General features: G+C 43.7%; 1 protein-coding gene across 1 annotated transcript in view; it reads right to left on the bottom strand.

Annotated features, from left to right (window-relative positions):
* Nucleotides 1-16,065: 16,065 nt before the first annotated feature.
* Nucleotides 16,066-26,173, bottom strand: part of LOC100560312 (uncharacterized) — a 57,551-nt gene continuing 47,443 nt past the window's right edge. The window contains exons 15-19 of the mRNA XM_062969314.1: nt 25,688-25,918; nt 20,680-20,702; nt 19,681-19,799; nt 19,127-19,171; nt 16,066-17,747 (exon numbers count right to left, since the gene is read on the bottom strand). Coding sequence (XP_062825384.1) covers nt 17,230-17,747; nt 19,127-19,171; nt 19,681-19,799; nt 20,680-20,702; nt 25,688-25,918 — 936 coding nt within the window. The 3' untranslated portion in view covers nt 16,066-17,229. The remainder of the gene's footprint in view (nt 17,748-19,126; nt 19,172-19,680; nt 19,800-20,679; nt 20,703-25,687; nt 25,919-26,173) is intronic.

Genomic DNA, 26,173 nt, shown 5'->3' with positions numbered 1-26,173 from the left:
GATAGTTGCATCTATCAAGTAGGAGATAAGGTACCACTTATAAAGTGGGGAGGCAAGATTAACTAATTTACGACCTGGAATGAGGAAGTGCCGTCAGTGTGGATGATGAAGCAGCTGCTCCCCCCTGTGGCCAGAATCGAACATCCCCTCAGAAGAAGGTTAACTTGCCTCTGCGTGTGTCTCTCAGTCTCTGTTTGATGTGTTTATGGGCATTGAATGTTTGCCCTATGTGTGTTATAATGTGATCCGCCCTGAGTCCCCTTCGGGGTGAGAAGGGCGGAATATAAATACTGTAAATAAATAAATAAATAAATAATACTAGACATTCACTGGGCATTCTTAGCAGGTGCAGACAGATGTTATCCTTGTAGCACATCCAGCTGTGGAAAACTCACCAGATAAACCCTTACTCATTGTCCTGCTCTCTGAAAACAGAAATGGCCATGTCAGAGGGGCTATGCTATTTGAAACGTGGGTTCAGGGCCGGTTGTTACTAGGCGGCCGCTGACGCGGCCGCCTCGGGCGCTGGCTGCTAGGGGCGCTGTCGAGGCGTCGACAGCGACCCGTAGCGCCACCGACGCCTCCGGTGTTGGCGCGGGCCCGCGGGGCTTCAATCCCCGCGCCCACGCCAAACCGCGACAAGCACCTAGGCCATTTTGCCCTTAGTAACAAACTAAGGGCAAAAATGGCCTATCTGTGCTGTGCGCATGCGCACAGCCAGATAAGCCATTTTTGCCCTTAGTTTGTTACTAAGGGCAAAATGGCCTGACTTCCTGGTCGCGGCCAGGGCACGCTGGGCGGGGGGCGGGGCCAACTCTGGCCCCGCCCCCCGCACTATTCGCCCTGGCCCCGCCTCCCACACAGCGTGGGAGGCGGGGCCAGGGCACGCTGGGCGGGGCCAGGGCGTGGGAGGCGGGGCCGGTGGCGGGGGCGCTTTTTAGCACCCCCGCTTAACATTTAAAAATATCTCCGGCCGGCCCTGCGTGGGTTGGGGACATTATAGTCACTATATAGTTTGAGCAATAGAATGTCAACTGCTAGGACAACCAGAAGGTGAGTTGAGATGGTATAAGTCATGGAAAATCAACAACAAGATACCAGTTGTCAACTTCTTTACAATGTAATTATACATCTAAAGTTATGTGCATAGATAGGAAATGTTTAGCCTCTCCAGTCTTCTCACTAAAAGAAAGCCATCCTCAACCTTAGCAAAATGAAGGATGAAGGAAATCCAACCCCAAATAGGAAAACAAGCCATTCAGGAATGCCTGGCCACTCTAAATGAATTTAAGTCCCCAGGGCTAGATCAACCACATCCAAGGATATTGAAGGAACTAGCGGAAGTTATTTTGGAACTATTGGCAATTATCTTTGAGAGTTCTTGGAGAACGGGAGAAGTCCCAGCAGACTGGAGGAGGGCAAATGTGGTCCCTATCTTCAAGAAGGGGAAAAGGGACAACCCAAACAATTACTGTCCGGTACGCCTCACATCAATACCAAGCAAGATTTTGGAAAGGATAGTTAAGGAAGTGGTCTGCACACACAAAGAAATGTGGTCATCAACACAGATTTATCAAAAACAAGTCATGCCAGACTGTCCTGTTTTATCTTTCAAGAACAGCCTTAAAACACTTTGGTAAGCAAATGAAAACTGCTTTACTTCAGCAAAACATAAAGAACAGCACTCTCAGAGGAATAATGCAAAAGAAAGCAAGGAAGTCTTAAGGCATACACAGTCCTTAGTCTCTGATAAATTCCCAAATCAAATAGCAGTCTTACTTCAGACAAAGAAACAGCAATAAATCCATAGAAGCAGTTTCCCAGATGCAGACTCGAAGCAGGCACAAGGGGAGTGAAGGCTTAGGCATTAGAGCTAGTTTGTTACCAGCAAAAGCTGGCTGCACCTGCTTCTGCTTTGTAGCCCCGCATCCCCTCACAGCTGCTAGGGCAGTTCCCAATTATTCAGCTGCATTTCTGGCAGCTATTCTAGCTGAACAACTCTGTTGTTTCCTTTCTCTGTTTCCTTTCGCCTCTCCTGAAATGTGGGTACTTGCAAAATCTCCTCCTCAGATTCCAACTCACCCTCAGATTCATGAACACTTTCCTGCTCCCCTTCCTCTTCTGAAGAAGAGGAATCCTTAACACAGACTAATCTGATCTCTTTTCTCAATAGAGTTACAAGCTGAGTAGATGCAGGGACTGCTGTGGATTTGGGTATCTGGAATTCAGTAAGGCCTTTGACAAGGTCCCCCAAGATCTTCTGGCAAACAAACTAGTCAAATGTGGGTTAGGCAAAGCTATGGTTAGGTGGATCTGTAACTGGTTAAGTGAATGAACCCAGGGGGTGATTCTCACCAATGCTTCCTCTTCATTCTGGGAAGAAGTGATGAGAGGAGTGCCATAAGCCAGGTTCTGTCCTGGGCCCGGTTCTGTTCAACATCTTTATTAATGACGTAGATGAAGGGTTAGAAGGCATGATCATCAAGTTTGCAGATGGGACCAAATTGGGAGGGAGAGCCAATACTCCAGAAGACAGGAGCAGAATCCAAAATGATTTTAACAGATTAGAGAGATGGGCCGAAACTAACAAAGTGAAGTTCAACAGGGACAAATGCAAGATGCTCCACTTAGGCAGAAAAAATGAAATGCAAAGATACAGAATGGGGGACGATGAGTGGCTTGACAGCAGTACGTGTGAAATAGATCTTGGAGTCTTTGTGGACAACAACTTAAACATGAGCCAACAATGCAATGCGGTGGCAAAAAAGCCAATCAGATTTTGACCTGCATAAACAGGAGTCTAGTGCCTAGATCCAGGGAAGTCATGCTACCCCTCTATTCTGCTTTGGTCAGACCACACCTGGAATCATACTGTGTCCAATTCTGGGCAGCACAATTGAAGGGAGATGTTGACAAGCTGTAATGTGTCCAGAGGAGGGCAACTAAAATGATCAAGGGTCTGGAGAACAAGCCCTATGAGGAGTGGCTTAAAGAGCTGGGCATGTTTAGCCTGCAGAAGAAAAGGTTGAGAGGAGACATGATGACCATGTATAAATAAGTAAGGCAAAGTCATAGGGAGGAAGGAGCAAGCTTATTTTCTGCTGCTCTGGGGACTAGGACGTGGAACAAAGGCCTCAAAACAACAGGAAAGAAGATTCCACCTGAACATTAGGAAGAACTTCCTCACTGTGAGAGCTGTTCAGCAGTGGAACTCTCTGCCCCAGAATGTGGTGGAGGCTCCACCTTTGGAGGCTTTTAAACAGAGGCTGAATGGCCATCTGTCGGGGTTGCTTTGAATGCGATTTTCCTGCTTCTTGGTAGGGGATTGGACTGGATGGCCCACAAAGTCTTTTCCAACTCTCTGATTCCAGAGGAAAAGTAACACAAGCAGTCATATTTCAAACCCAGGCCTTTGTTTTCGATCCAAAGTACTTTTTAAATGATGTTTTGACAACTGGAGAGGCCCTTGGTATTTTGTTCAGTGCAGTACCTGTTTGAGACAGGAAATTTTCAGAGAATCCTGAAGCTTGTGAAGCTGAACATAAATTCTAGCTATAGTTGGCCCTCCACATTTGCAGATTTGATTATTCATGGGTTTGCCACTTCCCCCAACCCTAGACTGTAATCTATCATGTCTACATTTACATGGTGGACCTGAGCTTTGGGAAGGGAACCCCAGCAATCACAAGAGCTTCCTTCAACCACTATCGAGATCTGAGGTTGCTGAGTGAATGTGCAGCTGCAGCTTCAAGTTTGGAGTGGGCAAAGCTCCAGCGCTCCCGCTCACAAGCCTCCTCTGGACATAATAGAGTCCCAACTCTTAAGTGCTTTGGTCAGACTCCATCAAGAATACTGTGTCCAGATCTAAGTGATGCATCCAGAGTAGGGCAACCCAAATGATTAAAAGTTTGGAACCCAACCCTATGAGGAGAGGCTTAAGGAGCTGGGCATGTTTAGCATGGAGAAAGGAAAGATGAGGAGGGACATGATAACTATGTTGAAATATTTGAATGGATGTCACATTGAGGAGGGAGAAAGGTTATTTTGTGCTTCTCTGTCTTGGAAACTAGGGCATGGAGCAATAGATTCAACCTACAGGAAAAAAAGTCCCATAAAAGGGTTGTTGTATGTTTTCTGGGCTGTATGGACATGTTCTAGAAGTATTCTCTCCTGACATTTCACCCACTTCTATGGCAGGCATCCTCAGAGGTTGTGAGGTATGGAGAAACTAAGCAAGGAAGGTTTATATATATCTGTGGAAAGTCCAGGGTGAGAGAAGAACTCTTTGTCAGTTGGAGGCCAGTGTGAATGTTGTAGTTAATCACCTCAATTAGCATTGAATAGCTTCATCTCCTGGCTTCCTGCTTGGGGGGTAAAACATTAGAAATAACTTCCTGATGACAAGGGCTGTTTGGCAGCAGGATATGCTTCCTTGGAGTGTAGTGCAGCCTCCGTCTCTGGGCAGTTTTCAGCAGAGGTTGGATGGCGATCTGTTGAGGGTGTTTGCTTGTGTGTTCCTGCATGACAGGCATTGGACTAGATGGCCCTTCAGGTCTCTTCCAACTCTATGAAACATCAGCATGTTCTTCAAGGTTGTCAAGCCATCACAGCTCCTCTGCCCTCCCTGGGTCTTTGGAGGAGGTGAAGCAAAAGTAATCTTCTTTGCCAATCATTTCCGAAAGAATTTTGATTCCCCCTTATTGCTATCTTGAAAAGATGGCAACCCTAGGATACAAGGCCATGAAATCTGTATCATTTATGAGAATTAGATCTGCAAATTAGATCCAGTGTGCTGCAATGATTTAAGCTTTGGACTACGGTTCTGGAGATCAGGGTTCTAATCCCCACTTGACCATAGCAAACAACCCACTGAATGATTTTGGCCAAGATGCACTCACTCAGCTTCAGAGGGAAAGCACTGGCAACTCCCCTCTAAAAAGATCTTGACAAGATAACTCCATGATATTAAAGGCATATTAATGTGCCACTGTCTCTTTAAGTGACAGGATACTATGTGAAAGGAGAATGAAAAGTAAGACTTGAAGGAATCAAAGGGAGTTTTGAAGACTGTAATATGTGAAACCTCCTTGGGGGCCTTTGGAAAAATAGAAAACAGGCTGACTCAATGAAAAATATATTTTGAGTTTTGTATAATTTATGATTATTCATTAAAACATTTGAGGCCTATTCTCCATCAAAAGCTTTCACAGCAGAATACAATCAATGAAGTCATCTTTTTAAAAATTTAAAAACATTTAAAAAGTTGATCTCTTTAAAAACACATTTCCAAGAAGAGGAAAGCTTGGAGAAGAGAATGATGCTGGAGAAAATGGAAGGAAAAAGGAAGAGGGGCCAACCCAGGGCAAGATGGATGGATGGCATCCTTGAAGTGACTGGCTTGACCTTGAAGGAGCTGGGGGCAGTGACAGCCAACAAGGAGCTCTGGCGTGGGCTGGTCCATGAGGTCACGAAGAGTTGGAAGTGACTGAACAAATAAACAACAACATTATCATCCAGGTTTAAATAGCAAGTCCCATGAAATAGGCTTGCCTGCTTTAAGGTGAGATTCTGAGGAGGACATTTTCATGCACATGAAAGAACGGGAGGACAGTCTCTCCGGAGAATGGGAATCTTGAAAATATACAGATCTGGTTTCCTGTATTAACATCGTAAAATGCCACCTGGCATAAAGCATTATGTAGACAGACTCGGACCCACTTGGTCTTTTCAATCAGCAGGAAATCAGTACTAAAAGGCCAACTGGTAGAATGATACCTACCTCTCCACTTGCCCACAGTCCAGATCCCTTCCTCAGGGCCTTTTCTCCTGACAGATTCCCTGGCCACCCCCACAGACCAGTCTCCTTCCCCTTCCACAACAACTTCCCAGAAATGCCTGCCAGATGTGAATCCCTCACGTCCCAATACATAAGTTCGGGGACTGAATCCCTCATGAGTGTCAGACAGGTCTTGAGGCTTGTCTCTGAATCTCACACTTTTCTGATCCTCAGACAGGATGAGCCAGGGATCCGCTGTGCCTGGCTCCAGAGTGATATTTGCTGTTGGAGAGACAGAGATGAAGGAAAGCAAAGAGAATCAGAAGGAGCTGAAAGAAGAACGGGCACAGAAAGTATTGACACACAAACTTTATTCTGCTCACAATAAAACACCCTTCTTATAACTGTGATAAAGACTACTTGTTGTAAAATCAGTCTTTTCACCATGAGACGGTTCAAACTGTACTTGTGTGGGTTCTGTCTAGAAAACAGTATACTGCTGGTCTCTTCTCAGAAAGAGAAGTTAGCCTTATTTTACCATTAATGTTTCGAGTGAATGCACATGATACTGTAATCTTTGGGTGATATTTTTCACTCAAAATATTAATGGTAAAAGACCTTGTCAGCAGGTGCTGAGTGTCACCTGGTTGTGTGAAAAGAAACACCTGCTGAAACTCCTCTTTTTTGCACAATCTTTAAAGGGAGTAATAGGCACAAGGATGAAGATGTTCTCCCACTGGTTGCATGAGTACAGCCCCAATTGCCACATCAGAGGCGTCAGCCTGCACAACAAAAGGGGTTTTAGGATCAGGGTGCTGTAGAATTGGCTGGGTCGTGAATAACTGGTTTAGCTGGTGGAACCCTTTCTCTGCTTGCTCTGTCCAGCGGAAAGGCTGTTTCCCTCGGATGCAGCTGGTGATTGGGTCAGACCAGCGAGCAAAGTCTGGGATGAATTTGCGGTAGTAGTTTGCAAACCCCAAGAAGCGCTGTACTTCCTTCTTGTTGGTTGGCGCCCGCCATTCCAATACTGCTGAAACCTTTGCCGGGTCCATGGAGAGCCCTAGTGGCGAGACGCGGTATCCCAGGAAGTCTACCTCTTGCAGTTCAAAGGCGCATTTCTCTAACTTGGCATATAGTCCATGATCCCGCAATCGTTGTAGCACCATTCTGACGTGTTGCTCGTGTTCCGATTGTGATCTAGAATATACCAAAAATCGTCCAAGTATATGATCAAGAACCGATCTAGATAATCCTGGAAGATATCGTTGACAAAATGCTGGAATGTTGCGGGAGCTCCGGATAATCCGTAATTCATGACTAGGGACTCAAATAATCCGAATTTGGTCTGGAAGGCGGTTTTCCATTCGTCCCCTTCTCTTATGCGAACTAGATTATGAGATCCAGCTTGGTGTAAACCTTGGCCCCTCGGAGCCGGTCTAATAGGTCCGAGATCAGAGGCAGGGGGTAGCGATTCCACTTCGTGATATTGTTCAATGCTCTATAGTCCACAACCAAGCGTAGGTCCCCTGACTTCTTTTTCACAAACATCACTGGGGAAGCTGCTGGGGATTGGGAGGGTCTGATGAACCCCTTGCGGAGGTTTGACTCTATGAACTTCCTGAGAGCTTCTTGCTCTGGTTCGGTCAGGGAGTAGAGGTGTCCTCGCGGAATTGGGGCCCCCTCCACCAGGTCAATGGCACAGTCGTAGGCTCTATGTGGGGGTAGTTTCTCGGCTTCCTTTTCATTGAAAACATCCCAAAAGTCCGAATATTTCTTGGGCAAGGTGATGATGGGTTCTGCGTCTGTGGCATGGCAGACCTTGGCTACTAGACAATGGTTTTGGCAATATCTTGAGGCGAACTGCAGTTCTCTGTTGGACCAGGAGATGTTTGGGTCATGGAGTGTCAGCCATGGAATTCCCAAAATCACAGGGAAGTGGGGAACCTCGGTAACGAAGAAAGAAATTTCTTCCATGTGTTCCCTTATCCACATTCTGGTGGGTTCAGTCCATTGGCTTACTGGACCTGTCTTTAGGGGTCGGCCATCTATGGCCTGTACCACCCGGGCATTCTTGAAATCATGATATTGTAATCCCAGAGAGTCGGCATACTCTCTATCGATGAAATTGTTTGTTGCCCCTGAGTCTATCATGGCATGGATCATGACGGGTCCTTTTTTCACTGACCACAGCGTGACCACCAGGAGAAATAGGACCCCGGTTTGCGGCTCTTGAGTGGGGTTTTTGACCGGGTTGGCGAGCCTCTCTACGCCCGGTCGCTGGCTTCCCCTGCCGGCTTTGCTCCAGCCGCCTCGGCCGCCTCCGGCTCTGCGGAGGACGCCGCCGCCAGGCGGGCGGCGGGCTTCTTTTTGGCTGGACATTCTCTGGCGAAGTGGCCCCCATTCCCGCAGTACCAACACAGATTCAAACGTTGGCGGCGGGCCTTTTCGGCAACATCTAGTCGGGGGCGCACATTGCCCAACTGCATCAGCTCCTCCTCGCTTCCCATGGGGTTTGGGGCTGGCGGTGGGGATCTCCATACTGGACGTGGCTGAACACTGGCAGAAGCGGGAGGTTTCACTCCGGCTCTTCCACTCTGGCCTCGGAGCCACTGTTTTTTGTTGGCAAGCAGGGCTTCGGCTCGTAAACACTGGTTGATGAGTCTCTCAAGAGTCCCTGGGGGATCCACCTTAGAGATTTCTTCCTGCATCTCGATGTTGAGGCCCTCGCGAAACTGTCCTCTAAGGGCTATATCGTTCCAGCCGGTGCTCTGAGCCAGCACCCGGAACTCGGCTATGTACCGGGACAACGGCCTGTCCCCTTGGAAGAGACGCTGGAGTTTATGGCCGGCCGCCTCCTCGTCGTACTCGATCCCCCAGGTCTTTCTAAGGTGGTTCAAGAAATTTTGCGCAGTGCTTAGATGCGTGGAACCCGCATCATATAGCGCCGTCGCCCAAGTGGCCGCAGGCCCATCTAGGAGACTGTAGATCCACGCCACTTTGACATCTTCTTGGGGAAACCCGGCTTGGCGGGCTTCTAAGTACGCCTGGCACTGGCGATGGAAAACATGAACTTTGGAGGCTTCTCCAGAAATCTTGGTTGGTAGCGCTAGGGCAGGGAGACGGGCTCCGCGTTCCTTCAAGCCCCGTATTTCTCCCTCCTGCGTTCGGAGTGTGTCCCGGATTCTATTGAATTCCTCCTGGGAAATGGCGTAACTGGGTGGTTGAGCCTCCGCTCCGGTTCCTGTAGACATTCTGGCCTTAGGTTGTTTGGTGCTGAAGGTGGCGGAGTCAAACTGTCAGGACCCAGGCTGCAGAGCACCAATAACCTTACACAGAGGCCAGTCTCTATCTAATATCTTTATTAAAGAAATATATAAAATCAATAAAAACAAGTGAAGAATATAGTTCAGAAGCAGACCTTTCGGATGAGGTCAAATATAGTCCAGAAATGTATTGTCCAATATAAGATATTAGAGTTCAAAGTTTTAATCCACTTGACCGAAACACACACTTTGCCAAGCAATAGTGTGGGGAAATAACAGAGTCTTTAAAGTCCAATGAAGCTTGACAACAAGGCTGGAAATAAACTTGATTCTTGACTAGATCCGTGACTGGAGGCAAGACGAACATGAAGCATGAACAGAGTCCGTGGTAAAACCGTGAGACAAGGCAAGGCTTGAAGCTAGATCCGGAAAGCAAGGAACTGGGATTACGAAGTCCACACACGATCTCTCTCCTCAAGCTGATCAATTGACTCCGCAAAGAATTCCTCGCGCCAACCACCTATATTGGGTCTCGTTTTCCTGCCAACAGAACTCTTTCCCTAGAGAACGAGAAGCGAAACCCAACTCTGTCCAGATGTGTGACTCCTTAGAATTTCCCAAGGGAAGCAAGCCTAATCAGCTTGATTTCTGGCAGCAATGCGTAAACTCCTCCGTTGAGCTTCTCTGATTCCCCTTTCTCTGGAATAATATTCTTTTCTGGGAAACGGGGGGGGGGGGAGTTCTGCCCAAGGCCTGTTTGGCTGAATTCTTGAGGGCAAACATCAACATCCTGCAGGTGAAGAGACTCCGGCTCTTGCTGAACCGGCGAAAACCCCATGTTTTCCTCTTCGTCTGCCACAATAGTACTAGGAACAGGACTACAAGGCCCATGAGTCATCACAATCTGGATTATTTGCATGGATAATCCGGTTTGCTTGTGAAAGCATACTTTTTGATATATTTTTGTTTGGACTGCTTTTAAACACTGAAAGTTAAGTGTTTAAAGCCATCTTTTGTGTTTATGTCTATTTTTGGACTATCTCTTGAATAAACTCTGTTTTGCTCTCAAATTGGCATCTGACTCTTGACAGCTTCCTCCAAGAAATTATAGCTTGTTCTTGAACAATAGCAGGAACACAGTGCTGCAAATCTGCAAACTTTAAATCTACTTGCAGGAGCAAGAAAGCAAGGTAAACAAGGCAGAGTCAATCTCGATTCAGGAACGAGGAAACTTGGTGCAAAGGCGAGGTCTACTCAAGAGTCGCGGTATGGCGTGACTCGCCTGGAACTAGGAACTTGGCATGGAGTCAGGAGACAAGGTAAGGAGCTGGAAACTGGAACCTTTTCTGAGGAAAGGCAAAGTTGACACCGCAAGGAGAATACAGTGAGGGGTCCTTTTAAGGAATCCCAAGCCTGTAAAATTAAGGAGTACAGGACCCACAAAAACTTCCCATGGGAAAGTTAGCCATCCGACATGAGAGCTAATCTTTGACTCTGTCTCACTCCCTCTTTCCTGCTTCTATCTTTTGTAACAAATTCCTTCCGATTAAAAGTCTCATCTTCACCCAGGTCAACATCATCTGGTGTAGGTAACGATGAGGATACTTCGGAATGTTTGCCAATTAGAGGTTCTTCTGAAACCACCATATCAGGCAGCTGCAAGGCCATGGGGCCTCTGTCTGGGGCAGAATTGTCTGCAAAATCCGCAGCATCATCTATTTCCAACTCCATCTCTTGATGGAATACAGGCCATGATGGCTGATCTACAACACATCTCTTCCAACTCTGCATAGTATTCCTTCTCCTTATTTGATCCATTAATTAATTCAAATTCTATTTTTTCTACTCTCTACTGCAGTCAACTATATGCATATCTTACAGTTAATTTCTTTTGTTAGTAGATTAGTAAAATACATTTAAATATTTATTATAGTTATATGTAATTTACATAGGATTTACACATAATAAATCTTATATTAATGTATATATCTATAGTATCAACCTTCTTGAAGTCATACACTTTTCTACTTTAATTCAGAAGTTTTAACTCATCAATTTTCTAAAACTTCTTTTTGCTCTTAGATATACAAGTTATATAGTTTATACACATGTATTATTTCATAATACTTTTAGTTCACAAATCCTGTCATCTTCTTCTGATTTATTATAGAACCCATAAAAAGTTTCCATTATTCTTGCAGTTTTTGTGTATTTTCTAGTAGTAGAATGAATGTTAATTTGTCCATTTCAGTCATTTCACAATTTTTGTAATCTATTCATCTGGTAGTGGTTCCATAGTTTCACATTCCTGAATATTTAGACTTTTCAGCAATGCGGGCGGAAACATCCTGCCGTGGTTTGATGCCCACCATCATTCCAGCAGGCAGGAACCTGGCTTCAATATTAGTATGTGTTACAGCCAATGATAGGAAGGTAACTCATCTAGAACTGAAGCAATAAGGAATACAAAAAGGAACAGAAAAAGGGGGGCTCTAACAAATACATAAAATCCCCTAAGGATCCAACATTTGCCTGTGCAAAACCAATGGAAACAGTTGCTCCAGTTCGGAGTGGGGACAATGTTTCTGCCTCCATCACTGGAAAGAAACATCTTGAGGAAAGTCCTCAGGATTTGCTTGATCAGCAATACTGGATGTTGTAATATTTTAATTGCCTCAAGCAAAAAAAAAAAGGGTTCCAAAGTCTTCCAAGGCTTGAAAAGAAGGCAGCTACAATGACGCGCCTTTATCTTCCTCAAGAAATAATCCCCTCCCCCGCAGCTCAAAATGTGTGACTGATCGGGAACCCTTCTCTCTGTCTTCTTCCAATGAATGTGCCCTGAGTACTGTCTTTTTTAAAAAATTTTACTTGAAAAATCTTTTCCTTTTAGCCTTCCTTTCCTGGCACAAAATGGCCACTATACCGTCAGATGCCACTTTCACACCTTTCCTTAAAATGGGGATAGATTTGCCAGAGATGTCAATGCTATCTTCCTGAATGCAGGACTAGACATTACTCTCAAAATAGCCACACTCTCTGCCTACTCTCACCTCAGGAGGGAGGAAGAAAAGATGAAGGGTAGAAATGAGCTACAGTTACTTTCTTTTTATTTTTTTAAAGGCAGCAGCCAAAAGAAGAAAATGATGAATAACAAATAAATATTAAAGACATAAATATAGGAATGAACTATCATAGAATCATAGAATCATAGAATCATAGAATAGTAGAGTTGGAAGAGACCACATGGGCCATCTAGTCCAACCCCCTGCTAAGAAGCAGGAAATCGCATTCAAAGCAGCCCCGACAGATGGCCATCCAGCCTCTGCTTAAAAGCCTCCAAGGAAGGAGCCTCCACCACGGCCCCGGGGAGAGAGTTCCACTGTCGAACAGCTCTCACAGTGAGGAAGTTTTTCCTGATGTTCAGGTGGAATCTCCTTTCCTGTAGTTTGAAGCCATTGTTCCGTGTCCTAGTCTGCAGGGCAGCAGAAAACAAGCTTGCTCCCTCTTCCTTATGACTTCCCTTCACATATTTGTACATGGCTATCATGTCTCCTCTCAGCCTTCTCTTCTGCAGGCTAAACATGCCCAGCTCTTTAAGCCGCTCCTCATAGGGCTTGTTCTCCAGACCCTTAATCATTTTAGTCGCCCTCCTCTGGACGCTTTCCAGCTTGTCAACATCTCCCTTCAACTGTGGTGCCCAAAATTGGACACAGTATTCCAGGTGTGGTCTGACCAAGGCAGAATAGAGGGGGAGCATAACTTCCCTGGATCTAGACGCTATTCCCCTATTGATGCAGGCCAGAATCCCATTGGCTTTTTTAGCAGCCACATCACATTGTTGGCTCATGTTTAACTTGTTGTCCACGAGGACTCCAAGGTCTTTTTCGCACACACTGCTGTCAAGCCAGGCGTCCCCCATTCTGTATCTTTGATTTCCATTTTTTCTGCCGAAGTGAAGTATCTTGCATTTGTCCCTGTTGAACTTCATTTTGTTAGTTTTGGCCCATCTCTCTACTCTGTCAAGATCGTTTTGAATTCTGCTCCTGTCTTCTGGAGTGTTAGCTATCCCTCCCAGTTTTGTGTCGTCTGCAAACTTGATGATCGTGCCTTCTAACCCTTCGTCTAAGTCGTTAATAAAGATGTTGAACAGAACCGGGCCCAGGACAGAGCCCTGCGGCACTCCACTTGTCACTTCTTTCCATGATGAAGACGACGCATTGGTGAGCACCCTTTGGGTTCGTTCGCTTAGCCAATTACAGATCCACCTAACCGTAGTTTTGTCTAGCCCACATTTTACTAGTTTGTTTGCCAGAAGGTCATGGGGGACTTTGTCAAAGGCCTTACTGAAATCCAGGTACGCTACATCCACAGCATTCCCTGTATCGACCCAACTCGTAACTCTATCGAAAAAAGAGATCAGATTAGTCTGGCATGACTTGTTTTTGGTAAATCCGTGTTGACTATTAGCAATGACCGCATTTGTTTCTAAGTGTTCGCAGACCACTTCCTTAATGATCTTTTCCAGAATTTTGCCTGGTATTGATGTGAGGCTGACCGGACGGTAATTGTTTGGGTCGTTCTTTTTTCCCTTCTTGAAGATAGGGACCACATTCGCCCTCCTCCAATCTGCTGGGACTTCTCCCGTTCTCCAAGAACTCTCGAAGATAATTGCCAGTGGTTCTGAAATAACTTCCGCTAGTTCCTTCAGTACTCTTGGGTGTAGCTGATCTGGCCCTGGGGACTTGAATTCGTTTAGAGAGGCCAAGTGTTCCTGGACAACTTGTTTCCCTATTTGGGGTTGGATTTCCCCCAATCCTTCGTCCATTCCGTGTTGCTGAGGTTGAAGATGGCTTTCTTTTTCTGAGAAGACCTGCCCCTTATTGCTATTTTGAAAACATGGCAACCCAAGGCTATAGGATTATAAAATCTATATCATTTATGAGAATTAGATCTGCAAAGTAAAACCAGTGTGCTATAGTGATTTAAGCTTTGGTCTATGATTTTGGAGACCAGGATTCAAATCCCCACTTTACCATAGAAACCCACGAGGTGACTTTGGCCAAAACACTCTGTTTCAGAGGAAAAGCATTGGTAACTCAAGATCTTGACAAGATAACTCCGTGATATTAAAGGCATATTAATGTGCCACTGTCTCTTTATGAAACAGGATATCATCATCATCATCATCATCATCATCATCATTTAATTACTTATTAATCGCCCTCCATCCAAGATGCTCTAGGCAATTTACAAGATAAAATTGTAAAGGATAAAAATACATACATACAAATATTGATAAAATTTATGTGAAAGAAGAGCAAAAAGTAATACTTGCATAAATCAGAGTTTTGAAGACTATGGTTTGTGAAACCTCCCTGGGGGTTTCTGGAGAAATAGAAAACAGGCTCACTCAATGAAAAATATATTTTGAGTACGCTTTCGGGTGGAACAGCATGGCAACTGGATGGGCACAGTGAGGGCTCTCATTGCGCCAGTCTCTAGAGGCGACTTAAACGAGTGCCAGCTCTACACCTTCAGATGGATTGAGGTCCGAAGGTTAGCTAAATCTGCAGGGTGGCAAACCAATGGCCAAAGAGACCCATCACTCTCAAGGGAGGAGAGTCCATAGCCTGGACGAAGCACCCACAGAGTAGAGCTAGTCGCATTAGGGAAAACCGGGACCTGATCCTGGGCTAACAGCCGACTCTGTGCACTTTTCAAAGCAAGAAACTGACCAGAAAGGAAACATAAGTGCAGCAAATAATTTCTTCCTAATGAGTCAAGCCTCCACATGAACAGAGCAAGCTTGAATCTAATATACAATATACAGTATAATATAAAATATATACAATTGGATCCAATCTCTAATCTTCAAACCTCCAAATCCTCATGAAACTTATTAAATCTATTAAGGAATAAACTTGGTCCTGAGGATCTTGAAGAGTTGGATGCCCAGAGAGGATAGTCCTGGGAATCAGAGCAGACCAGGAGGAAAACAATACAGGAATAAAATATGGAGATGAGCAGCCACTGACCTTGAGCAAAGATTGTTGTGCCTAAAAACTCCTCTTATTTAAGCAAAGAAGAAAGAAAGAGGGTGGTTGTCCAGCGTGTAGCTGGAACAAAAGACGAAGAAAATAGGAAGCAAGAGTAGAAGAGAGGGGAGCATCTAAAACCAAGACGATTTCTGCAAAGAAGGCACTCAAGGACAGTGAAAGCAGCAGAAGAGATCGAGCACTAAGTCTAGAGAGCTCAGATCCACCTCCCCGTAGCAAGGAAAGGAAGGAACAAGGCAAACCCCCAATGGAATGGTAAGAAAATGGGAAAAAGAAGGGTCTCGTTGAAAAGAAGCAGACATTTTTGGGAGAAAGGGAGAGAACTTAAGAGAAGAAAGGTCCGCAAAGGGGGGGGGGGGCAAAGAAAAAGAAAGAAGATAGATGAAAGTAGTAAGAAGACAGATGATAGAAAAAAGAAGGTAAAAGAGAGAAGAAAGAAGTAAGAAGAGAAAAGAAAGGAGGAAAAGATCTCAATATCCAAGGAGGAAGTACACATAAGAAAAGAAAGGAAGGAAACCTACACACAAAGAATATATAAACAAAGAAATAAAGGGAAGGAGAGAACGGGAACTATAACATAATGGTCCTACAAAAAAAAAAACCACACACATTTGCCAGAAACATGTATCCCATCTAGCCAACACCCTATTAGGGAAAGAATATTACTCTGCAGCAGCAAAGAAAAAAGAGGGGTAGTACTATACATAAACCCAAAACTATAACCAAAATTAGCATCTAGAGACAATGACGAAGAATAGTTGCCACCACAATTCAACTAGACAACCAAACAATCCTGATCTGTAACCTTTATGCCCCAAATAATATTATAAAAATGTTTGAAATCTCTGCTGGAAATGTGAAGAACAAACTGGCTCCTTCTTCCATATGTGGTGGTGCTGTAAAAGGGCAAAGACTTGTTGGAAGAATATCCACAAATCAATTCAGGAAATAATGGAAACCAAACACTAAATGAAACCAGAATATTATTTATTAGGATTAACAGACATGAAATTTGACAGAAATCAAGAAATTATATTTACTCATCTGACCATCTTCGCGAGGAAATGGAAAACCAAAGACATTCCCACTAAAGAAGAATGGCCATCCAAAATACTAGGGGCCGGGCTGTGGCGCAGCTGGCTAGTAACCTGCTGCTATATATATGACTACTGACCGAGAGGTCATGAGTTCGAAGCCCGAGTCGGGTTAAGCCTCCGACCATAAAAAAAAAATAGCCCCGGCTTGCTGTTGACCTAGCAGCCCCGAAAGACAGTTGCATCTGTCAAGTAGGAAAATTTAGGGACGCTTTATGCGGGAGGCTAATTTAACTAATCTACAACACCATAAAAAAACTGCTCACGAGGAAAAGAAGAGGAAGAACAGCCACCAATGGACGGTGAAGCAACAGCTCCCCCTGTGGCCGGAACCGTGAAGCTGGAAAGATGTTAAAAAATTCCTCTGTGTCTGTCTAAAACTGAATGTTGTTTGTCTGTTGGCATTGAATGTTTGCCATATATGTGTTCATTGTAATCCGCCCTGAGTCCCCTTCGGGGTGAGAAGGGCGGAATATAAATACTGTAAATAAATGTAAATAAAATAGATATAATGAATATGGACAATTTAACCTACTATTTAATGATACACAAAGAGAAACCAAGGAAAGCAATAGATTGGACTGGAGTAAAAAAATATCTAAACTCGAGTAAAACTGATTGGTAAACATAAATATGGAGTGGTCGACAAGAATAAATTACAAAATAGACTCTTTACTCAGAAGGATAAATTAGAAGTCATAAAGAAAACCCTCCCAAACCCTATTTTAATTCCCTTCAATCCCTCACCTTCCCCTCCAGACAATTCCCCCCAGCCCCAACTCACCTACCCTCACACCACCCTAAGCGTTTCACTTCTTTTTTAATCTCTTTATAAAATTTTGGATAATAAAGAATTATTTAACAAACAAATACACACACATACACACAATTAAAAATATAGAGAGAGTTCTATACAATTTACAAAAATTAAAAACATTTTTTAATTGTTCACTTTAAAACACTTTTCAAGAAGAGTTTAATAAACTCCTTATTATAATCCAGGTTTAGAGAACAAGTCCCATGAAAGAGGCTTGCCTGCTCTAAGGTGAGATTCTGAGGTGGCCTTTTTTATGCACATGAAAGAATGGGAAGACAGTCTCTCCTGAGAATGGGACTTCTGAAAGTAGGCAGATCTGGTCTCCCGTATCAGCATCATAAAAGGCCACCTGGTTTGCAGCGTAGTTCAGACAGACTCGGACCCGCTTGGTCTTTTCACTCAGCAGGAAATCAGTACTAGACGGCCAACTGGTAGCATGATACTTACCTCTCCACTTGCTCACGACCCAGATCCCTTCCTCAGGATCAATGTTAACAAGGCCTTTTCTCCTAACAGACTCTCTGGCCACCCCCACAGCCCAGTCTCCTTCCTCTCCCACAACAACATCCCAGAAATGCCTGCCAGATGTGAATCCCTCTTGTCCCAACACATATGCTCGGTCACTGAATCTCTCAGGATTGTCAAGCAGGTCTTGAGGCTCGTCTCCGAATCTCACACTTTTTTGATCCTCAGACAGGATGAGCCAGGTGCCCGCTGTGTTTGGATCCAAAGTGACATTTGCTGTTGGAGACAAAAAGAGAGAGAGAGATGAAGGAAAGCAAAGAGAAGCAGAAGGAGCTGAGAGAAGAACTGATACAGAAAGGGTTAACACAGCACAGAATCAACTTCATTCTACTCATAATAAAGCATCCTTCTTATAATTGTGATAAAGACTGCTTGTTGTGAAATCAGTATTTCAATCATGAGAGGATTCAAACTCTACTTGTGTGGACTCTGTCTAGAAGAAAGGATACTGCTGGTCTCTTCTCAGAAAGAGAAGTTAGCCTTATTTTGCAATTAATATTTTGAGGGAAATCATATGATAATATCACCTTTGAATGGGTTTGTTGGGAAAAAAGGGCCTCTGTTTCTTTAATGGTCATATAGAAGAGGCCATGTCAAGAGGTACTGACTATCACCTGGTTGTGCGAACGGAAGCACCTACTGAAACACCCTCATTTGCACAAATCACTAGAGGGACAGGAGTCCTTCCATTTCCACAACAGGGAGTGAGAGGAATCTCCTCCTCGGAAGAAACATTCACTCCTGAAAGAGTTATCATGGGGAAAAGGGGTCTACACTGAAGCTTCCTCATGAATCCTTGTTTCCACAAGCAGTATTTTTCAAAATCCAAATATCCCAGGGACAGAAAATGAGATGAAACCTCTGAAAGGGGACGCAGAGAGCAAAATGAACACAATGATATGGCTGGAGCTACACTTATGTACCTGTTCTGACTTATATACAAATTCAACTTTAAAAAAACCTACAGAATCTATCTTGTTCATAACTTGGGGACTACTTGCACACTGAAAAACAAACATTCTTGGGTTACTGTGAGTCTTTCGGGCCATGAACAATACATGAAATATTTTAGGTGCATCTAAACTGTAGAACTAATGTAGGTTGACAGCACTTTAACTACCATGGCTCAGCTTTGAAATCCTAGGAGTTTTAGTTTGGTGAGGCACTCTTTGGCAGAGAAGGCTGAAGATCTCGTGAAACTACAACACCAAGGACTCCATAGCATTGAAGCATGATACTTAAAGTGGTATCAAACGGCTTTAATGCTACAGTGCAGAAGCACCCTTTCAAAGCAGAAATTAAATTCAGTTTATTTCATTAATTTATATCCCACTTCTCCCAGCATGAGTTCAAATTTAAAAAAAAACTCAGAGGAGATATTTTGCCCTTCAAACCATGGAATTCCCTCAGCAAAACACACATTTTTTAAAAAATGGTAGAAATCCCTGGTGCTGATTTATGAAATTACAACCAATAGCCTCACAAAGGAATAGAAAGAGTGACATGGAGGGGGATAGTGAAATTGGTTTGGTGAAATGCCACCAGGCAAATGGCACCATCCCTCCTGTGATTTTTGTCCACCATTGGAAATTTACCTTTCTGAAGCTCTAGTCCAGGTAACAGAGCATCTAGGAAAGCAGCTAAAATAAAACAAAACAAATATAAGACCAGGCACCACATCATCAATTCACAGTAGTCATCTCACATCAATGTTTTAAAAAGAAACTGAAACAAATGCTAATTTGTTATATTGGAAGAATTGTACAAGCTTAAGGAGGCAGGGCTACACTTTGCTGATGACATGATTTTTCCTTCGTTAGATGTTCTGTTATATTTTTTACAGTTAGGTTGTGCAATCATTTTCCAGGCATCACACCTGAGCAGTAAAACATAGGAAAAGAGAGGAGAGCGGGGAAGCTTCCAGAGTTTTTGTTCTATTCTCACAACCTTTGAGGATGCCTGCCATAGATGTGGGCAAAACGTCAGCAGAGAATACTTCTAGAACATGGCCATACAGCCTGGAAAACATACAACAACCCTGTGATCCCAGCCATGAAAGCCTTCGACAACACAAAAACCAGAGTTTCTCATATTTCCTCTTAGCCCAATGCAGAGACCAGCATAACTCCTTGCGGACACATCTCTTTACCTCGGAATGGCTTCATGGCAGCAACGAGATAGGAATTTAGATCACAAAACTCCCAGACCTTCCATTTCAGCTCTGGAGGGAAAGCCATTGGCTTCTCAGATGTTTGCTTCTCCTCACACCTAGTGGAGAAAAACAAAGTCAACCCACCACAAATCTAGTTCAGAAACCAGAATCCTTGAGAGGAGCAAATAAAGGAAGTCAAGGTAGGAAGCAAACTCCAGAGGTTCAGGAGCACATACAGATGATTTCTCTGTTTGCCTCCTAAAACCACAAAGTCAACCAGTGAAGGATAAAAAAACAAACAATTTTTCTAAATTGTTACCAATGTAATGCTTGTGCCAGAAAGAAGGTGCACTCGCCGGAAAGTTTAAAAGAAACTTTGTTTTGTTCCTAGGAATCCCCAAGTCTTATATTTAGCAGCAGGAACATTGCAAGGAAGAGGGCACACTTGCAACCCTTGCTCCCTCATGAAGCATCCAAGTGGTTCAAGCCACTAGTTCAATTGACTTGTATGGGGCTGTCACCACCAATTTCTGTCTTGCTGGGAAAAGGAACCACTGGTGTCATTCTTTAGACCTCAAGCACCCTGATTGGCTGAGAGATGTGTTATGCACGGTGGAAGATATTAGGATCTCAGCCAGAGTCCCTTTCCAACCTGCTTTTCTTGTTGTTCCTATTGCTAAGTTGGTTGCTGTCCTACCAAGTGTTGATAACATAGATTAGTGAGGGAGGGAAGGAGACACTCTTGAAAATTACTTTTTTTAAAAAGTACAGAGAGAGCTTGCCATTTCAGGATAAATATTGCTGAGTAAACAAATACAACAAACAATGAGTAGAGATCCTGCTATGGCAGTGACACTAGCTATGGGACAAGAGTGCCATACAATCAAAAGCAAGGCAATATTTGTATCTGTGACCTGTTAGAGGCCTTCATTTTCTTCCACAGAGTATCAGAGGATCACCTGTTATGTCTAATGAAAAGGCTTGGGATCCACTTACCTCTGCAAGAGGTTCCTCACATCCTAGAGGGGAGAAGAACAAAAGAAGAGGAATGTCATTGCTCACATATCTGATTCTTCACTGAATGAGAAGTCAGTCTGTCCCTCCCAAAGGACACATCTGTAATTTCAAAACTGGGAATAGTGCAACTATCCTTATGCAAAGACTATGTGTACCCTGGAGGGTACACTATGTGTACAGAGAGGAAAGGGGCAGTTAGAGTTCCCTGGTGTTTTCTCCTTCTGACTTGTCTGACCTCTCAATTTCTTGCCTACAGCTAGACCTCCTCAGATTTGAATTCTTTTCTACCAAATCCTCCTCAGTCTCCTTTTGTCTTTTTTTTATTTGATACATCCCAACAATAAGTCTCCTTATTGAATGGTTCAAAAGAGCAAAAAGGAACAGTTAAAATTGAGGACATGCAGGGTTGACAGACAGGAAACACCTGTTAACAAGTTTGTATTCCACAAAAATACTAAATAAGAGCTTTGATTTCAGTTAAATTACTCATGTAATTATCTGTAAATACAAATTAATCAAAATCCTAAACATTTCTGAGGAATATTCAGTTCCACGCATACATGCAGTGCATCTTGGAAGCTCCTATATATGGAACTAGTTGTGCCCGGCCACGCGTTGCTGTGGCGAAGTAGGAGGCCCCTTCTACACAGCTGGATAAAATGCACACTGAAGTGGATTATATGACAGTGTGGGGTGAAGATAATGCAGTTCAAAGCCGATTATAAATGGGTGATATAGCTGTGTGGAAGGGCCTTGAGTCTACACTGCCATATAATCCAGTTAAAACCAGATAATCTGTATTTTATAGGCAGTGTGGAAGAGGCCTAAGTGAGGCCTAACTCTGCCTGTCCCCTGGGCTGAGTGGGTTGCTAGGAGACCAAGTGGGCGGAGCTTAGCCTTCTAACTGGCAGCAATTGGATGAAAACAATTATTCCTCTCCCTCTAATTAGGACTTTATTTTTCTTTTCTTTTTGTTGTATGAATGTAGAGGCATAGATGAGTGGTTGTGCTGCCAAGTTTGGTGTTTCTGGGATGTGTAGTTTTGTTGATTTGTCCTAGGCTGAAATTTAATTACCCTTTTATATATATATAGATAGATTAGTCTCTCAGTACATAAGGCTTGGTTCTTTCGCTCCTTCTGTACCAGTGGTGTAGTAGTAGACTTTAGGAGCCTTCATCAAACTAGACTAATAGAATGGTTATTTCACTTTAATTGCTTTGGAACCTTAGGATGTGTAGTTTGAAAAGGTATGAGAGTGCTCTGGCTGAGAATTCCAAATCCCCCAGGCCAAATTGGGAATGCAGGATTCAATAGGATGTTGCCATGGCATTTAAAACGATAGATAGTGCTATATTTGTATTGGTGTAAATGGGCCCAGGGTACCCTCTAGAACAGCAGTTCTCAACCTTGGGATCGTGATCCCTAGAGGGGTCAACCATTCGGGGAGACAGAGGCACATGCAAGAAGGGAGCAAGCACCCCCCTTTCTTTCTCCCCTTTCCTTCTCTCCCCCTTTCCCTTCTTATTCTTTCTCGCCCTTTCTCTTCCTTTCTCCCCTCTCCTCCTCTCACACATTTCTTGCCCAGGAAGCCAAAGTGTCCCTCATTCTCCTGCGGTGTGAGCAGCACGGAGCCCTTGTTGGTGATCCTCTGTGGTGGCAGGGCCTGTACCACGTTATTCCTGCTACTGCTCGTGCCAAGGCTGAGCCAGGCCCTCCTTGCTCTCTCCTGCAGCCTGAGGAGCAGAAGGGAGAATGGAGGTCCCTCAGAGGCGCTCCCGTCCGGCTGTGACTGAGGAAGGAAGGAAGGCAGGAGAGGAGGAAGGAAAGAAGCTTCTTTTTACACACACTCGCTCGCTCTCTCCGCCTCCTCTCCTTAGCTTTTCTTCTTCCTTTGCCTGCCTTTGCTAAACTTTCAACTTGTCTCCCGCTCAATTCAATATGGCAGTCAGTCAGATGCGGGCAAGAGTAACAGGCATGGTACAGGTGGTGAGCCACGGAAATTGCAAAGGCTTTTTCTTCCTTGGAGCTTTGCTGCTTCCTTGGCCCCCTTCCACGTGCTTTCTTTCTTTCTTGTTCCATCCCTGGCTTTTCTTTTACTCTTTCTCTCTTCCTCCCCTCCTTCTTTCTCCCTTCCTTCTTTATTTCTCCTCCTTTTTATATCCCTTTCTTTTCTTTTATTTATTTATTTTTATTGAGTTTTGCACATAGTGGTGAAAAAAAATAAACACAGGAAGTAGTGGAAAAAAGAATACAATTTAAAAAAAACAAAGAACAAAAAGAAACAAATAGCAACAAACAGACATATAACAAAATTGAAATGGGATACCGCCAGAAAAATACAGAGAAACCCCCTGATACCTAATACCAAGTTTAAATTAATATAAGAAAATATAAGACACCAAAATAATTGAGATAAACCCCTGGTCGTAAAAACACATCCCTAATCCACCGTGAAATCTTATAAACACAAAAGAAGAAAGCAAAGATAAAAGAAGAAGAGAGAGAGAAAGACAAGAAAGAGATTTAATGAAAGGGAAACAAACAAGAAGAAAGAAAAAAGAAGAAGAAAGAAATCATAGTAATAAAATGACTTCCATTACATTGAATGGTGTATCTAATATTTTACCATCCATTATTCTTTTAACGTCTCCGGGAGTCTCTATTCTTTATGGTCCGGGGAAGTTCTATATCTCGGGTTTTTTTCCATACTATTCTCAAGTTATTATTTTAATTTTCTCTTTTTTAAGGTAATTTAGTACCGGTTCCCAATTAGTCTGTTTCCTTAATTTATATGTGTTGTTTGCGAGGAAGTAGGAGAGAGTATCCATATTCCTAATCTCTACTTTCTTTCTCCTCCTTTTTATATCCCTTTCTTTTCTTTTGTCCTTCTTTCTTTCTCTTCCCATCTTTCTCCCCCTTTACTTCTCTCGCTTTTCCTTTTTCTTTCCTGCCTCCCTCTTTCACTTCCTTTCTATCTTTCTCTCACCTTCTTTCTCTTTCCTTCTTCCTACCCCTTCTATCCCTCCCTTCTCATCTCTTCTTCTCTCAATCCCTCCCTTTTCTATTGATAATTCTCTTTTGATGATGAGCGTGTTCCTCTGGGGGTGCCCCATGTGCTGTGGGAGAGATGCAGGTGCAGGGAAAAGGAGGAAGAGGGAGCTGCCGTTGGCTGGTGGGGTGTTGCCTTTGTTCAGCCAGGTGACATTTGGAGGGGAGACTCGGAGCGCAGCCCTTTGGAGGGTCTCTTTCGCTTGGAAGAGGGGTGGGCAGGACAGCCATGTTGAAACAGTCGAAAGGATATCATTTTGAGGAGGTGAGGGGCTCGTTTTGTGCTACTCTGGAGACTAGAATTGACTTTGAGGTTCTACCCAAATGTTAGGAAAAACATCCTGACGATCAAAGTGAAAACAGAGCCCTGTCCCTTGCCTAGTAGTTCCAAGAGTTTCAGACAACTTGCCCAGGCCTTTGGGTGTGAAGATGGATGGCCAATGGGGCCCTAGCTCCTCAAGTCAATGGTGTTGCCACTACTCAGGAAGGGGCACCAGTTGTCTGTCCACCTGCAATGATAATTCTCTTACTCTTCTCTCTTTCCTCCTCTATCTCTTTCCTGTTCTCACCTCCCTTTCGTTCTATCCATCCATTTTTCTCTTTCCTTCTGTCATCCTGCCTTTCCCCTTCTCCCCTTTCTTTTCTATTTTCCCCTCTTTCTCTCCCCCTCCCCTTTCTACTCTATCTTTCTTTCTCAGCCTCAGAGGAAAGCAATACAGTACAGTTCCGGTTATCCAACATAAATGGACGGGCGGAATGTCACACAATCTGAATTTTCGGATAATAGGGAGGCCATATTATCCCCTCCTGGCAAATGCGGGCAGTTGCCTGAGGGACAAGCTTCATCCCTCAGGCCAGCACCCGCTGGGCTTCCCCAAAGTGTAGGTCCTGGGTGCTTGCCGAAGGAAAGAGTTTCATCCCTCTGGCAAGCACGTCAGATAATACGGTAGGTCGGATAACCAGAAGTCAGATAACCAGAACTCTACTGTACTGACAACATAACCTGGCCAAGAAGACGCTGATGGTTTTTGCTTAAGATTTCCAATAGCCAGGTTTGATTTGAAGTCACATCAGAGCAGCCTCTAAAGATGAGACCTTCTCATCCACATCCCTGTTCAAGTCATTGCAAATTCATCCCTTCTCTTAAGCATATACAAGACAAGATAGGTTCTCTTTGATCTTTAGTTGAATTTGTATGTAAGCCAGAATACATACATATATATGTATGTATTCGGCTTACATACAAATTCAACTAAAGATCAAAGACAACCTATCTTGTCTTGTACATACATATATACATACATATATATGCACACACATATACTACCTCTGAATAGCATAAAGGAAGGGTTAAAACCCTTGTGGTATTTGTTTTGCTGTCTGTGTCCCTATTCACTTTCCATCCTTGTGAGAATTGGATTTTGAAAAAATTGGAAACAAGGATTGAAACTTCAGTGGAGACACTTTTCCCTTTGATAACCCTTTCGAGAATGAACTTCCCTTCTGAAGGATAGATTCCTCTCCCTCCCTGTTGTCTCAGCCCCTTTCTTAACTAGTAGTCATTTGTAACTTGGGGACGGCCTGTAGTCTGAAGAACAACATCGCCACACAAACATGGACAGTCCTAAGGGGTGACGTTATGAAGTAGCAACAAAAATAATTTTATGGTTGGGGAGTCACCACAACATAAGGAACTGTATTAAAGGGTTGTGTCATTAGGAAGATTGAGAACCACTGCTCTAGAACAACATTACAGCATATTCAAAATGCAGGTAGTTGTGCTTAACTAAAATAATGCCTAGTTGATTCCATAATAACCAAAGTGAAGGTTTTTTTAATGGATCTTGTCCATGCCAGAAAGAACTACTTCCAAAATATTGAAGTTTTGTATCTAGCTTTCCCTTGGCCCTGCAGCTAGTTTCTTTTGCTCAGTCTTACCCGCAGCAGTTCTGCTGGTGGCTGCTGACATTTCTCTTTCAACTCCTGGATAAAACCTTCTAGAGAGGAAAGTTCCCGGGAAAGTAAGACCAAGTGTTCATCTCTTTTTTGTGCAATCTGCTTCTGCAGCTCCTCCATCTGGGACCGGGGATGTTGCTCTTGTTTATCCAGAAACTGCTGTATTTCTGGGATTTCTTCTAAGGTTGTTTCCATTTTTGTTTTTGCCTGCTTCTACAGTGAGTAGGAAAAAAAAGCAAGTAAATGAATGAGTATTACATTAAGAGACAGATGCAGAAGTGAAAAATAGAGAGGGCTTCTGGCACATCAATAGTTGTGTAGAAGGAGGAATTTCAACAGAGTCTTCATGGCAAACAGTCAGATAAAAGTCCTTGTTGCTGTTTGCCTTCAAGTCAGTTCCCTCTTATGGTGACCAGAAGATGAATCTATCATGGGTGCTTCTTGACAAGATGTATTCAGAGGGTGAGT

The sequence above is a fragment of the Anolis carolinensis genome, chromosome 2 (assembly GCF_035594765.1).
Source record: "Anolis carolinensis isolate JA03-04 chromosome 2, rAnoCar3.1.pri, whole genome shotgun sequence".
NCBI lineage: Eukaryota > Metazoa > Chordata > Lepidosauria > Squamata > Dactyloidae > Anolis > Anolis carolinensis.
The sequence above is the reverse complement of the archived record's forward strand: the minus strand, read 5'-3'. Positions and strand labels throughout refer to the sequence as shown.